General features: G+C 36.5%; 1 protein-coding gene across 7 annotated transcripts in view; it reads left to right on the top strand.

Annotated features, from left to right (window-relative positions):
• Nucleotides 1-16,718, top strand: part of LOC145668121 (PMS1 protein homolog 1-like) — a 174,384-nt gene that overhangs the window by 71,394 nt on the left and 86,272 nt on the right. For 6 of the 7 annotated variants that reach the window (XR_014127973.1, XR_014127974.1, XM_081735667.1 and 3 more), the window contains 4 exons: nucleotides 7,482-7,620; nucleotides 10,955-11,155; nucleotides 12,350-12,541; nucleotides 14,408-14,535. Coding sequence is in view for 5 of the 7 variants with exons in the window: in XM_081735667.1 (XP_081591793.1) it covers nucleotides 7,482-7,620; nucleotides 10,955-11,155; nucleotides 12,350-12,541; nucleotides 14,408-14,535 (660 nt within the window). In the remaining 2 variants the exon portion in view is untranslated. Of the gene's footprint in view, nucleotides 1-7,481; nucleotides 7,621-10,954; nucleotides 11,156-12,349; nucleotides 12,542-14,407; nucleotides 14,536-14,924; nucleotides 15,231-16,718 lie in introns of those variants that run through there. The other variant, XM_081735671.1, reaches the window with a different exon arrangement.

Raw genomic sequence — 16,718 nt, forward strand, 5'->3', positions numbered from 1 at the left:
GCCAAAATAAAAAAAAATTAAATAAACTGAATTTTGGATCGGTGATTTCAATTACCAAAACATCACCGATAGCTACCCTGCGCAGACATGCCACAGTCTGGGATGTCGTTAATTTCCCTCATCTAATTAAACTAAGAAAAGAAATGAAAATACTTAAGGGGACTAGGGGTCGACATCCGGGTACGCGAAAATAAATTTCAATAACTAATTGTTTCGATTCTGTAACCCTGTCAGAGCTGTCGCCTCCATGAATATTGTAAGCTAGCCCGAGTAGGTAACGTGAAAAAAAAAAATCTCACGGAGCAGGATATTCTATTTTAAGACCGACCGAAAAATATAATTCACTACAGCCCCGTTATGTAACAACTATTGTGTTTACATAATTGATTATTAATCTCCAGTCAGCGATTATATGATGCTACAACTATTATTAAACGAGATTATTATGAACGAATACGACTGCAATAACAAATTAAACTATTAAGCACTAACATAGTCCAGCAATATCTCACCCACATGTTCACAGGATGCTCCGGTGTAGGGGCCAGAACCCGAGATGTGGATAGCTACACATAATCCTTAAAAATATATATATATTCTTTTACCGAAACGTGACTAATCATAAACTGGGCTTATATATATCTATATCTATATATATATCTATATCTATATATATATATATATATATATATATGTATATGGGTGTCCTCTCATTCATTTCGTTTCACAATATATTCATACTATCATTTTATTCTTTTATTACGACGTCGTATTTCATGAACACCCTATTTCTTTAATTACACCCAGACTATATGCACACTTCGTCATATACTTCTAAATCTATAAATCATTGCCAACATTTCATGTTCCGGCCACCACACAAAACATCCCTCGAACTCAAGACTCCCTTACCACGCAAACAATATTATGTTATACTTCGTAGCTTCATGTAAAAAAAAAAAAAAAATATGTATGTATGTTCACAGAAAGCAGAGTTCTCCGCGATATTATTCAATTTTATAAAATTCTGACAACAATGAAATTATTCTGTAGCCACAGAGAAAGAAAAAAAAATGAACATTTAATATAATTTCAAAGCGAAAAACTAGCATCATATCGCCCGACTTCTGTTAAGCATTTACGTATTGTTTATTTACTTAAATATTTCGATTTCTAGACTAAGTAGAATGTTGTAATTTTCAGATCACTTAATAATTCGGAAAATATTAATTTCGGATCACTTAACCTAACTGTATGTGCATTTGGGCTGGGAATTATTTTTACTAGGTTTTGTTTCGAAAAGAAAGGTCAATTTCTTGGAAACTAAATCACTAAGAACATCGACATAGGAATGATGGTTAGTACTGACTTTTGATACTAGGGGGCTAGCGACGATATGATCAACCCTTGAACCACCGAATGTGACCTTGTACACGGAAATTTTGATACTATGACACTCTCATTTTCTGATATTACAGTGAAACCTGTCTATGTTGGCCACCATCGGTTCCATCGAAAAGTGGCCAACTTAGACAGGTAGCCAACTTACAGAAAATAAGTGTGATTTGTGTATTTTTAGAATAGAATTTCTAGTATTACTTGATTGTTAAAATTTTAATAAGCAGTGGCACGACAGCTACTTATAAATAATGTATATAGAGTAATCATAAAAATATAAGTACTAGAAAATATTACTATAGTATGCGAGAGCGCCGATTTCTCTGTAAATTTGGGGGGGGGGGGGGAGCATTCAGATGCAAAAGGTATATATATGAAGATTTTAAGACAAATTGCACTCAAATAACAGTTTTTTTAATAATCATTGTTATTTTACAATTCTTATGTAATTACTTATGGTTGTATCATTTCAATAATTGTAAATTAATAAGTTCAGTAATTTACCATTATTAGAGGCTACTAGAAGTATTTTTGTAGCAAATAAATAATTGGAACAATGTCAATAGTCAAGGAAATCAACGAAATTTATCCGAGTGGAATACCTAGGACGTCATATAAACCAACCAACAGGAAATTACATTTAGCACCAGCAGCTACAAAACCTTTTCCTGTCATCTCAAATATATTTAAAATCTTTACAATATCAAGCAGTTAGATTCTGATTACGTTCTTCTACAAAGACAATTCTTCTCAGAGTATAAACACCTCATCCAGTTCCTTGCCAGGTGGTAAAGTGCCAAGGACCGACGAGACGTTACCACGTTGGATAGAAACGGATATGCGCTGTATTAGATAGGATGTGGAGCGAACTTCGCCGGAAACACAAGAAATGCGTCTTCCTACCTCCCTAATGAATTCTAGACTTCTTGCACCCCAAGCACCACTTGTTTCAATAGCGATTGGAGTGAAAACAAACTTTTCGAGAAGGTTGTTGTATTTTCTTTGCTTTTCAGCTTCCCTGCGGTTAGCAACAGCTCCAGCGTTCATTACTGACAGAGGGAGACTTGAATAAGCGTATGTATCAGCGCATGTGAAGTCCCACAATAAACATTTACCTCTCATCCATGGAATCAGTGTCATCCCATCCGGTCGCTTTCCATCCGAACGACAGCAACCAGAAGGTTCCCGTATTGAAGGAAATCCAGCTGTGTTGAGGGCTCGTAGTATTATATCATTTACCGAGGAATGTCGGGCGAATCTACCAGCGCTCTTCATGCATGAAAGGCCATGCAGGCCACGTTGGTTAACCTCATCCCCACAAGCTGGACAGCGATGAGGCTCACAAACTGCTAAGCCTAAACGTAAGGCTGCAGCAATTCGAAAGCTTTCATTTGACAAATGAAGGCCTAAAGGCGGAGAAGGTATCGCCATCAACCGTGCACCCGCTTCGGGAGACGAGGCAGCAAGAATCCTGGCTTTATCTTCTGGAACAAGAACAGATTGTAACAAATGATTATGTAATTGACATGCAATTGGTGTATACCAAGATGACTGATAACACTTTTTGTTAATCTCCGGAAGGCTTGTATCTGCTAAGTTTGCCCACTTATTAGAACCTTCTTGAACTGAACCATCTGGGTCCAAACAATAACCCTGTGGAAGGAGAGCTTCGATTAAACGCAGAGATCCGTGGTATGACGCTAAGAATGTAGGAATCGCCATATCCACAGCTCGTCGAATACCAAGACCACCCAAACCAACAGGTAAACATGCTTGTATCCAAGAGTTGTCATTTAAGGAGCAGTTCAGAATTGTTTCAAGGCCAGTTTTTAGGACAGAATCATATTTTTGCAGCAAAGAACTCTCATGCCAAGATGGAAAGCATCGTAAAAAATAGGTTAGGCGAGGGATTGATAAAGATGCACGTAAAAGAAAAAAAGCTGAATGGGCTGAAATTGAGGGAAGTCGAGACAAGAACAATTCTAAAGTAGATATTTTATTCAATAGCACGTTAGTGAGTGCTTCCGACGTGAGAGCAGCACCTAGAAGACATGCATTCTGGATTGTTAGAGGGCGTATGCCTGGTGCAGCCTCATTAAATCTTCTAAAGATTTCGTCGAATGCGGTTTCATCTGTTCCAAGACAACCCACCTCGCATTTAGAAAAGTTAAGACGCAAGCCAAGAAGTGATGCCTTCTTATTTATTTCTATTAAAGATGAAAGAACTATCTCGGGGTCACCACCAATTGTTCCATCGTCTAAGTACCAAATGTTTAATTCGGTATTCAGTGATTTAACTAAAGAGTGAATGGTTATAGCGAAAAGTGCTGGGCCCAGGGGATCACCTTGTTGTACACCTCTCTGAGAAGAAATAGTGTTTCCGTTGAAAAACAGGTCACTTGGTTGAGCGTAACATTGATAAACATATGGATAAATTGAAGGAAAATTATTCATCACTGCGGCAAGCATAGTATCCCGGCGAAGCTCATTAAATGCGTTACGAAAATCCAATTTTACAATCGCCTTAGTAGCACTGTGAGTGGAAGAGAAATAAACTCGGGCTGCGTGAACAGCTGCCTCGGCACCATTAGGAACACAAACACCAAGCTGATGGGGGGATAAAAAGTTCTTAACTGGCTCACTCAAATTATACCAAATATTGTATACTCATAAATAAAATAGGGGCAACATGAGCTTTGGGGGGCCCGGGCCCCCTCGGTCCCCCTAGGATCGGCGCTCTTGATAGTATGTTTATTATATATGCATACCTTTCTCTTCCTGAAAACTAGTATGAAATTGAAGTGTATGTACGCAGTTTATTGAAATTGATATTATAGCACACTGAGTTATTCAGATTGAAAACAAGAAAAGCTAAGTTATAAATTGAGAAATTCATATGCAATTTATATGACTTCTTTTCAGTTGTTACTGAATGGTGGTTCATTCTAGACATATTTGCTTTATTCTTTTTGGCAGATATGCACATTCTAATATTGTAGTTAACTACTTCTTGTTAATGACAGAGGTGTTTCCTTCGGAGCAAAAGATGTTTTGAGAAAATCTTGAGGGAATTCATATCTCAAGACCTCCGCTACCTTTTGACATGCAGTCAGGTGCCAATAAATGACAATTGAGCTTTAACCTTGAGAATTTTCCGGAATTACTAAAGCTTCCCACTGATGAAAGGAGCCGATATAGCTAATGGTTTTACCAAAACAGATGGGGTAAACAAATACGTTCAACCATTTCCTGAATTCCTGTACGTGCTTTTTTTATTCACATCTTCCTTCACCACCCTTTTATGAGGGTAGTGTTCTGGCCATTGACCTCCAAGAACAAATCGTGCGAATCTATGCTTCTTTGAGTTTAGTCACAAATACAGAACATCTGCCTCTCATATGGGAATTCAAAACAGTTAAGAAAAATAACAAAACTGTATTTTTCGTGGCCAAGATACGCAGGTAAATTTAGCATTATCATCATAGGGTAAACATTGCTTCAGTGTGGCCAACTTCCAAGATAGACAGGTGGCCAACTTATAGAGTAGTAAGTAACGAATGTCTTATGGGAAAATGCAGGTTCAAGACGAGCTAGGCCAAGATAAGCAGGTGGCCAACTTAGAGAGGTGGCCAAGTTGACAGGTTTCACTGTACTATAGGTCGAATATGTTGCGTTTAGCTATTGATCGAATACGAATGATACACTGTCCATACTTCATTATTTCACACACTCTTCCATCACTTAACTACAATCACTACTAATAATACTACATTACAAACACATACATGCCACATCCATACTACACACTACATTAATACATGTTATAATACATATTAATCATTACTATTTACTCACATAAACAACATTCAGATTTCACCATTTTCTTTAAAATCGGCTCTATCGGTTACGAAAGGAAAGGGAAAGAAAGGAACAGGGCCAACTGGCCCTTGTATTCACTAAATCACATTCTTAAACTGTTTAGTTAATACCCAAACTATTTATTGAGAAATATATACCCCTTTCCTGAGGGGAAAAGAACCTTATGACAACTATAGTTTCGACCCATCCCTGCTGGAAGCCGTACCCCCAAGTTGGGAGTAGACAGGAGCCCTCTTGAAACTTTACACGTGCATTATGATCACTATCCTAACTACAAAGAAATTAAATACCGCCATGTTACTACTAAATAAGTACAAAAAGACATCACATTCACTACATACACGAACACAAACGGCAGTGGGGCAGGCCTTACGTAACTCTAAAAGGAATAATTTTAGGATGAGAAAATTTTAAGGGAGAAAACACTAATCTTCCGAAACTGTCTGTGGATATTTAAGAACAACTAGCAAACTGATGCACTTCGTAGAACCTGTCCATCACTAATGATATCGGCAAAACATGGCGTCACTGAATTACACTTCCTATTTCAGTTCTTCAGTCCGGTTTTTTACTATGAAAATCTAGTAAATTATGGCTCCGTAGCTTCCTGGATGGTCTCTATTCCATTATCAACTAGATTTACCTTGTTAATACAGTTTTTCCAGCTAATTTCTACCTTTTATATGCTGGGAAGATCTGGGTCCGCTGTACAATATATTCTCGGCAGGGAACCGGAATAATCGCGCTCTAACATCATAGCGTGTGTGAATCCTCCAATCAAAATAAAGCATTTTTGGCGGTGGGGCTTTGAAACGAATAAAATTTGGTAAAATCTGGATTAAACTAGATTTCAGAAGGACCTAGATATCTAAAAGAGAGGTGAAGGGTGGTCCTGAAAATTCTGTCGAATTTTAGATTGGTTATTTATTGGAAAAGTTCCGTCCAATGGTGGACCTATATTTTCAGATCGCACTGACACCGTAAGAACTGTAATAATCCATTTACATATCCATATACAAGACTTATAACTAATTTAATATATAAATGAAGATATTGATTCCCAAAACTATGATTCCTAATGAATATTTTACAGCTTTCCATGTTAATTTGAAATATAGAATAACAAACAAAATTACGAATTATATGAACAGCCAGAAATTTTTTGTTAAACGTCAAGTACAGTCGGTGCAAAAAATTTCGGGCACCCTCCTATTAAAAACAACATCACATTAGACTGTAATGGCATATTACAAAAGTATCGCTCTTTCCCCTTCTCTCAAGAAGCCCTGCCCATGGCTCTGGAACCCAGGCGTAAAATATAATCTCTGAACCCTCAGTACATGGACATTTTTATTCATTTCGTCTGCACATGCACTGTCATTGGCTGGAGTCTTATCATGACGTATTAGCAGAGTCTGTGAAAGCACGTTTTTATCTCTTTTCCCACGAGTGAGGATTAAACGTGAATAAAGAGCACATTCTAATGTAAAAGAAAGAAATGTTTCCCAAATTAGTTCATAGCAAAGATCACTATAAATCTTGATCAGTTTTCAGCAATTTATGCCACATCTGATCCTCGGTCCATTCGGACTTCGTTACTTCTGAATTTTGTTTTCGAATTTGTACCTTTAGAGGGTAGATTTGAAGAAAGAAAAAAAAAACTTATTTTTGTATTTCTCATATCAAACATTTTTTTCTGAAAATGCTCTTTCGTAAACATACTCGTTTTACATAGGTCATTATCCAAGAGGAAGCCTGTCTCATGTTCAGACCAATACAAGAAAGAAAGATAAATTATCTTTTTAGAGAAACATATTTTTTTAAACCAAATTATGCATCAAGCTTACAGCAGAAATAAGCAATGAGTAAAATGTTAACAATTTAAGTTAAATGTACTACATAAGTAGTAACAAGTACAGAAACGTTACACCTTTTTTTTCTTTCTGTATACATATTTAATAAACTGAGTAGCACTAAAATACTGAGGTATACGTATACATTTGTACAGAACTTTGAGACGATTTCATAGTGATTAGAATCAAAAATTGATAATGTTGCGTTAATGACTAATTGGGAAAATAATATTGAGTACTTAAAACATTCATTGAATTTAACGTTTCGAAATTTTACTTGTCCCTCTGTCATACTTTCTCGTACTTTTTAAAATAAAGATATTATTTGTTTTTATTCTTTTATTTGAGTAGTTTTGCTAGAGTTCCCAGGACTTGACTTCACTCGAGTTGGAAGTATGCTGGCTGAAAGATGGAAAGCACTACCAGAGGAGGAGAAACAAAAATTTGAAAAACTCGCACAAGATGCTGAAAGAGAAAAAATAGAATCAAAGTAAGAAAAACAATATTTTAATTCCAAAGTAAAATGAAGTTTCCATCTATGTATTTCGTTACTACTTTTTTTTTTTTTTCATTTTCTTCCAGTTTTACTTTTTTTTAATGCTCTGATATCAATTAATGATTACTGGCTCTATTTCGTATACAGGGTGCTACAAAAAATGTGCCACAATATTTTGGAAACAAATTCCTCACATCAAAATAAGAAAAAAGTTCATATAGACCTGTGCTCAAAACTTAATAGATAGTTGCGGAGTTACAGGATGCCTAAAACGTGAAGCAAGTGAACTTGTCCACTACTATGGACCTATCGTAGTCGGGTCAAGACATTAATGAGGAACTGGTATGTGAACTTTTCGAATATCCATGTTTAAGAATGCTCCAGTACTTGCACTCCAATGTTCAAAGAGGTGGATGGAGAGTGATGAAGTACTCTCAAACAGCCTATCTAAAAATGATTGTGCAAGTACCGGAGGTTCTGAAAGTTGGATATTTGGATATTTCACATACTAGTTTCTCAGTGATGTCTTGGCCCAACTACGATCGGTCCTATAGTGGAACTATAGACTTTTAAAGTTCATTTTTTCACGATTTCGTCTCCCTATAACTCCGAAACTACACTTCCGACCACAGGCCCATATAAACTTGTTTTATGTTAGGAATCTATTCCCAACATATTGTGACATTTTTGTAACACTTTTTTTTTAAAAAAAAAGATAATATTGTGTATGAACTGATAATAAAATTGCTTGCTTGATGTTCTGAAATGGTGTACTTGCATTTCTCCAAAAAGAAAAAAACAATAATCAACATTATTTCAAAACTTCAGTACTATATTTCGAGTTCAATTGAAACTCAGTAGTATGTTAAGGTGGATCACTAGGTGTTCTCGGTGCTATGATAAAAACTGCTTGAATAGTGCGGCGTTGCCAGGTAGTGTCGAGTGTTTACTGCTGCCAGATAATAAAGGAAGTAATCATGGGAGTCTACTTGCATACTTACTGGAAAAATTAGTTTTTGATCCTTATCGCAATTCACAGCTAAGTTTCGCTTCTCGAACTGCAACGCAAGAATCCAAAATTAAACGTACAAATTTGGGAACAACGCATTATGGCGTTCTGTACAAGTTTCTTCTCAAAATCTATTTCTTTAAATGTAAATTAATATTTAAATAAAGTGTGAAACATAACACGAAAAACGGTCAAACAATATATCTATTTTGTAGTAAGATCGTTACTTTAAAGTACTTTACACATTCAAATAAACATTTCATAAAATTGCCATTGATCTAACACCATTTGCCATCTTGTGCGCTCATTGTAAAACGAATCAAATATTTTCTTCTATTTGTTATCTTTTTCGATATCAGAAGACACAACCAAATCAATCAGTGTCTTGTGTTGTAGTTGAAACATAACTTTATCTTATAGCACAATATTTAAAATATGTAACGGTTCACTGCGCAGTAGTTAAGGGAACGAGCTGAAATATGTACTGACTTCCGGGTGGTGATCTACCTTAAGGAAATTATGTATTTTGGAGGAGTAGAACTACGGTAAAAACATATTTAGTCCTAAGCGTAAGAATCCCTTTGAAATGTAGTACTATAGGGTGTGTCAGATACTGTGTGGTAGTTACCTTCATCATGTTATATTGCTTAAAATCAGAGTTGCAATAGCTAAATAATTTATCATTAATCGTGATCCAGTTCTTGTGTAGTTTTCTTGTGTCTGAATTTAAACGCAGACTCTTAGGTTTAAAAAATCCCGTCAGTATTACTATTGGATTTACGTGAACTTCACTTTCCTTTATGTCACGAGATTTAGTGTATTTTAAATATGTGAAAGCTTAGGATGGGTTTTTCATTCTTTACTTCTTTGATTTTAGTAGATACTTCTTTTTGTGGTACGTTTAAACATCTCCATACATCTATAGGAAACCTGGCATACCTCATTACTTTGTAAATTACATTTGAGGGATGTAAAAAGAAGAATGGTGCTTTCAATCAGGTTGCGCATTCTTAACTGAATGGAGGCGCGGTAGCTCAGTGTTAGAGCGTTCACCTCTGGTGCGTGCGGTCCTGGTTCAATCCCAGCTCGCGCCAAGTGGACTTTGTGGGGACAAACACCGTGTGTGTGGGTTTCGTCGGGGTTCTCCCGCTTCCTCCCACTTTATTCATTCCACCATTTCATTCATTTCTTATTATCGCCGTCTCCTTTAGCCTAGCCGGTATAACCGTGGGACGTAAAACTCAGATTTCATTTCATTTCTTAACTGAATGATATTTGATCATCACGTTTGTTGACGCTAAAGACCCTGGTTGAATTCTTGCTCAAATAATTCGGATTCTACGTCAAACTAGATTCTCTGTGCTGAAAAGAAACGTTAAACTATAAACTACCCGGCAGCCAACTCCATTATTTTTGACTTTGTTGACTTACAGTCCGCTACATGTTCATTCAAGTAGTTTCCGAACTTTTCCATGTTGCTAAGTTATCGAAAATGACTTATCTTCACCAGGAATGAAATCCATGACTTTTTTAATGTTTGAGCTTTCATCTGTTTTAAAGTTTTTACTATATTTATTGTTTTTTACTTTTATTGCTATCTATGATTAAGTTCAATCTCCAGCATTGACTAATTACCATATTTTCCGGCGTATGAGACTGACTTTTCCACTCTTAAAATAGATCTTAAAAATGGGGTGAATCTTATAAAATAAAGGCACGGATCGTTATATCCCTTTGTTAAGCCGAAAGGTTCTCTGAAACTGCCTACAAACACATAGGTCTACTAGTGAGTTAAGACATCTTGATCGAAAGTGAACGAACAAACTCAGGTTGAATCTTTTCTTAAATGTATAATCAATAATACCTTTGGTGGAAGTGAGGATCTTTTTTTGTATAAAGACGATGATAATGATGAAGAAGAGAGAGTCGTCTACTGTAAGAACAACATGAGTCAGAAAAAGGATTCAGCTGGCATTGACATTAATTTTGCAGGTTTCTAAAAGATCAATGCACTGTTCAAGAGCTGTTACCTTATTTTGTTAAAATTATTTTGTTAAATATTGTTTTTTCGTTAGTTTTATTTTGGAATTATTGTCATTCTTTTACTTTCAATTCTGATTTCCCTTTTCTTTTAAATAAAATAAAGTTAGTCTTACACATCGTAAAACGCGATAAAAGGACAGCTGGATAAGATCTCCTTTTAATTAACATATACTACTTGACCAAATACAATTATTGTACTATACAGTTACATATATAATGGAAGCTTGGTGTATGTTTTACATATAAGTAATGCTTTTTTCTTTCTCTGTTTCTTAGGATAAACAGGGATGTTGGAGAGAATGCAGATGCCTTCAACGTTAATACAAAGAAATCTGTTATTGGTATTAGAACTATGTTAGATAATATGGCCGCTATTACGAAGCCCACTGGAACAAGCAAAGGACCTAAATGGAAAGCAATTGAAGTTAATGCATCAGTAAATAAGCTTGCAAAGAAGTTACAAGATATTAAATTAAAGTAAGTTAGAATAGTAATAGTGAATTCTAGTTGTGTTCTGTAACTATAAAAAATAAGAACATCACTCACATCACAATACAGCAAAATTAATGTTGATGGAAGTTCTGTTAATTAAAGAAGTGCTGTTTTTGCATATGTCTCAATATTGTCACAAAGTGACACTGATCCTTTTCTGTAGAAACTCATTCATTAATCTTGATTCCAGCGTCCTGCGAGCTATTCATCATTCTTCATCTCGGATCATTTTTTGCTCTCTACATCCTTTTGTACTTCGTTTTGCCGTTATGTCCCTGGTACAGTACAAAACATTAGTAATAAACAAGACATGAAATTTTAGAGGTAGGCGGGGCCGCAGTGGCTCAGTGATAGAGCGTTCACCTCTGGTGCATGGTGCCCTTGGTTCGATGCCAGCCCGCGCCAAGTAAGCTTTGTAGTAGACAAAAACCTTGTGTGTGTTTTTCTTGGAGATCTCCCGTTTCCTCCCACTTTCTTCATTTTATTAATTTCTCATCATCACCGTCTCCTTCAGCCTTGCCGGCATAACCGTGGGACATAAAAGTTAAAGTATTAATTTCATTTTTCAGAGGTAGGCCGCGGTGACTCAATGGTAGATCTCACACCCCAATGGTACATGGGGACTCTGGTTCGATCTCATCTTTCAGTAAGTGGACTTTGTGGTTGACAAATACAATGTGCATGGGTTTTCTGGGGTATTTTCCCGCCTCTTTCCATTTTCTTCATTCCACCATTTCGTTCATTATCATCATTACGTTCTCCCTTAACTTTGAGGTATATTCGTAGGACGTTCAACTTAAGAAACAAATGCTATTTTCACTCTTGAGATCTCCCCTCAACCATTTAGAATAGTAATGCATGGCTTTTTAAGTTGCAAATTGAGATTAAGTCACGATAAACAGAAAACCCAGGTTCATTTCGCGGTCCAGCCACACTTTCTTCCTTGAATTTTCATTGAATACACTTACATAGATTATAGTATTAAAAAAAAAAAAAAAAAAAAAGTTAATATTTCTATTTTCCATACAATAAAAGGACAGAAACTTACGAACATGCAACTTACCTTAGTGTCAACAGACAATTAAAGTGTATTTAATATGATAGTGTAATGTATTCAGAATCTGTGAAGTATTGTTAGATAAATTAACGAATTCTAATTTTACATATTAATCTTTCTAGGAATGAAAAATTGCCTGATATAGTCCTCCTTGGTCGGCTAAAGCCAAGTGGTACTTGGATGTATAGGAAGAAGGAAGAAATAGGTTTGTTAAGACATTTTGGTTTGCAAGAGATAGTAGTGTTCCATAAGTTAATGGAAGATTGCAACGTTCCATCGAGGAAGTTGGATGTGAGCTTAATGATTAATCCAGGGTATGTATATCTCATCCATAAATTGGCTTCTTATTTTCTTTCTTCGTTTTTCATAAAGCTAATCCTAATGTAATTCTCCCACTAAAATAGTTGGAAAATAGGTTTATACAAATAGTTTCGCTGCGTTGAAAACTTTTTTGCATGAAAAAGTTGTGTTAGCATACACATAGTGTCTACTAAATTTTAAGACTGGCATTATCGGAAAATAATGCAGAAGAGAATCACATTGATTGGCTGCTAATCTTCAATATATGACCCTTTTATACAAGCAGTTGCGTGGTTGTATAGTTTCTGGATTTCTTTCTGGAAGTCCTCTTGTCCAACAGTATTGAGTTCCTTTGTCACAGCCCTTTGGATGTCCGAAATTGAGTCAAAATGTTGTTCTTTCAACGTCATTTTGACCTTTAGAAACAAAAAATAGTCTGCTGGGGCCAGGTCAGGTAAGTAGGGCAAATGGTTGAAATATGTAACTTTTAATGTTTGAACTTCAATGGCTCTGTGGCATGGTGGATTCTTGTGCAAAAAGAGCCAGTCACCTGAATGAATCATCTCCGGATGAACCCGTTGCATTCTCTGCAGTAAACGTGCTAAAATGTCTCTGTAAATCGTAGCATTCACAGTTTGTCCTTCTGAAATGAATTCTTTATACACAGCACCTTGCCAGTCGAAAATCACTACTAGCATTTTCTTCACACGTGACTTCTGGATGCGAAATGTTTTTTGGTTGTAGGGAATTCTTCCTCATTCATGCTGCCGATTGTCTCTTTGTCTCAGGATCGTACGCGTGGAAGAGTGATTCATCCCCAGTTATGATTTTCTTAAACCATTCTGTGTCATTTTCGGCTACCCAGTCCTGACACGATGACGCTCAGTCTTCTTTTTGCTCTGCTCTCAGACTGTGGGGTACAAATCTTCCTCTTCTGTAGATCTTGTTCCACGAGCTTCCGAACAATCCTTACCTATGTTCAAGTCCTCTGCAATCAGCTTAAGGGAATGACAACGAGTTTGTCAGCTTTAACCGCACCTTTTCATTATTTTCGTCAGTTCGAACGGTTACCGGACGGCCAGATCTAAGGTCGTCCATGACCGCTTCCCGACCCCTCACGAAAACGACGATGTCACACAAAAATGTTCGCTCGAGAAAGAGCATCATTGCTGTAAGCTGTTTGAATCATGTCCACGGTCTCCAGTAGCTGTTCTGTCCAGTTTTACACAATACTTGACGGCTACTCTCTGCTCCACTTTACCATCCATAACGAACAATGAGAACACAGTTCACTGAAATCACTGTAACTCACAAAATTCGTAACATAAATTTGTGAATTCTTCACACAATGCACAACACACTGTGTACTAAAAGCTGTACAGAATAACCGCTTGTGGGTGTAGCGGTTATCTTATAGTGTTACCAGTCTTGAAATTTAGTAAACATTGTGTATTGTATTTAAATCAGTTGTAGTTTAATATAGAAAATTTTGAAGCATAGATACAATTTGTGATAAAAGAGAACATCGGGTTTTACATATAATTTGTGCAATGTACCTCTAATGCATGCTTCAACTGTAACGCATTTAGTCAGCAACCAAACTTAAAGTACTGCAGATACGTATCCTCCAGGATACAAAAAACATGAATTTGAAACAAAAAGATTTTCAAGAATGAGAACAATGTTAAGTATAATTAGATATTTGTCTTCTAATATTTCCATTGCTGTAATTTTAATAATAAAAAGTGAAATGCTTTTTTTTCTTTTTTTAAAAGAAAAAAGAAAACGAAGAAAATAAAATATAGAAAAATTATAAGAATAATTATCTTTTGTGTTTGAAAGTATTATTGTAGATTTTTATGTAAATATTGATTTTTCAGGATTTTAGATTCAGATCTGTGGAATATTCTTATTAACTTGGAAAGAAATTATGATGTTTTGTCTCAGTCTACGACAATTAGTAGTAAAGTGATAATGAAAAATGGATTTAGGATAGACATAAGAAACGGTAAGTATTGGTTCAAAAAATTAAAAATACTTAGGTAGTAAACTTCAATTTCCACATTCTGTCTTCTTAAATTCTTGAGAGATTTGTGGAAAGAATGGTTTTGAATAGTCCTTCTCTTTGTTTCTGATTTCTGAATAACCATTTCAAAGAGCTGAAAATAAGTCTGAGCTAGTTTATTAACAAGAATTAGGATTCGTGACCTTCTAACTACTTTATATTTTACCTGGTACATTGTTTTGGAACAAGATTGTAAATATTGGAACGAATATGTAGGAAATATGAATATGTTCGAGAAGGAAAAGACAGAAGATTTAAGGTTGTTTTATGTGTAAAACTTTACTGACCTTAAGAATAAAAACCACTCCTTAATCTATTTATATGTCTTCTAGCTATCTTAACAGGTTAGTGGTTGCTTGCTATTCTTAACGAAAATGTGCCAGACCTTTATTTGTATTACATACCGACACAAATTCAATAAGGAATTCAGATGGAACATGCTCAAAATGTGGTTCTTTAGACTTTTGCTGGTGGTTTTTTAAATGTTGAGAATCCTTATGTTACGTTGCTTTATGTATTTATCTATTTAGTCGATAGTTTTATTATTGCTATTGTTATTTTCAGGAATTAGAGAATAAAATTTACAAGATTGTGAAAATCATGTAAAATTATTTTGAATTTAATGAAATAGATTTGCACATGAAGGCAGTTTGTTCATTGCCAAATGTAGTTTGAAACTTTAGTGAAATATTAAGTCAAATCCTTGTGGTCCAATGCCTAAATCGTTTCAAGAATTCCAAACATTGATGTCTCCGTTTTAGGGATTATTTCGTTATACTTTTAGGATATTTAGATGTCATCAATAATATTTTACATCAGAACTATGGTATTTTATGAAATAACGTAACGTACCTTTCATTTCAAGAATTGCCAAGCATTAGAGATATTCAGATTTCTTCGTTCTGTTTTAAATAAATGCCACTTAAGACTTGAACTATAAAGGTAACGAAGAAAGTTCCGTAGCTTTTTGACCCACCACTTTCGAACATCGATATGACACCTAAAACGTACCTGGAAGATTAAAGGTAGTTCCCATCAGCATCGACGACCTTCTGCCAACGTTCTGGAAGGCCATGGATTCCATCGCGGTAGAACTTGATTGGCTGTGAAGCGAAGAAGGTATTGATTGCATTTTGCACCTCTACTAGGGATTTGAAGTGGCGTCCTCGAAGGTGATTGTCCAAGGAATGGAACAGGTAATAATCGGACGGTGCAGTGCCCGGGGAGTATGGCGGATGCAACAGTATTTCCCATGCAAGGCGTAGAATGGTGTCCCGGGTCATCCTAGTCACGTGGAACTTAGCGTTGTCCAGTAACAGTAGGACCCCTTTGCTATTCAGAAGTGCTTGAGAGTTTTGAGTTTTTCTTGAAAACGGCTAAACTGCTGACAGCACTCAGTTGCATTGATCTGACCAGCTAGTAGCAGTTCCCGATGCACGATACCGCGAGCAGTCCACCAAATACACAGGAGGAACTCCTTCTGCTGTAGTGCTGGTTTCTACCGTTTTGGAACCGGTTTATGGGACGCTAACCAATGATGACGGAGCCGTGGAGCTTCGGGATTTATTTAGGGAGAGGGGTCCAAATACAATTTGAGGCTACATTATATAAAAATTTCTAAAATTGCCCTTAAAAGTAGACTACATTTGCAAAAAATTCGGGATTTCGGGGGTGTCCGGACCCTCAGGACCCACACCCTGCGTACGCCACTGATTCCAGTGATACCAGTTACAAGTTCACAACTTCAAGGACGTGCGTGCGCGGCCAAGTAAATGAGGAATGGGTGGAGCCATTAGACACGTGCCACGCTGATGGGAAGCATTAGTGTCATTGTGCCAGTCTACGGTAACGCGTGCTACGAGTGTACAGAATGCCTCGAAAACTACAACGAACTGTTTATCGGCAGTTAACGCGGTTTGAACGGGGCCATATGGTAGGGCTGCGAGAGGGTGGATTTTTATTTCGTGACATCGCAGCAAGGTTCGGTGGAGACATCTCCACCGTATACAACTGTTGGAAGGAATGGCCCCGGGAAGGCACTACTGCCAGAAGACCAGGTTCCGGGCCTTCCCGGTCTATCGGAGGAAGAGAGGATCGCCGTATTCGCAGAATGGCCTTGGCGGATC

Source organism: Thermobia domestica, chromosome 13 (assembly GCF_964235325.1).
Source record: "Thermobia domestica chromosome 13, izTheDome1.hap1.1, whole genome shotgun sequence".
In the NCBI taxonomy this organism is placed as follows: domain Eukaryota; kingdom Metazoa; phylum Arthropoda; class Insecta; order Zygentoma; family Lepismatidae; genus Thermobia; species Thermobia domestica.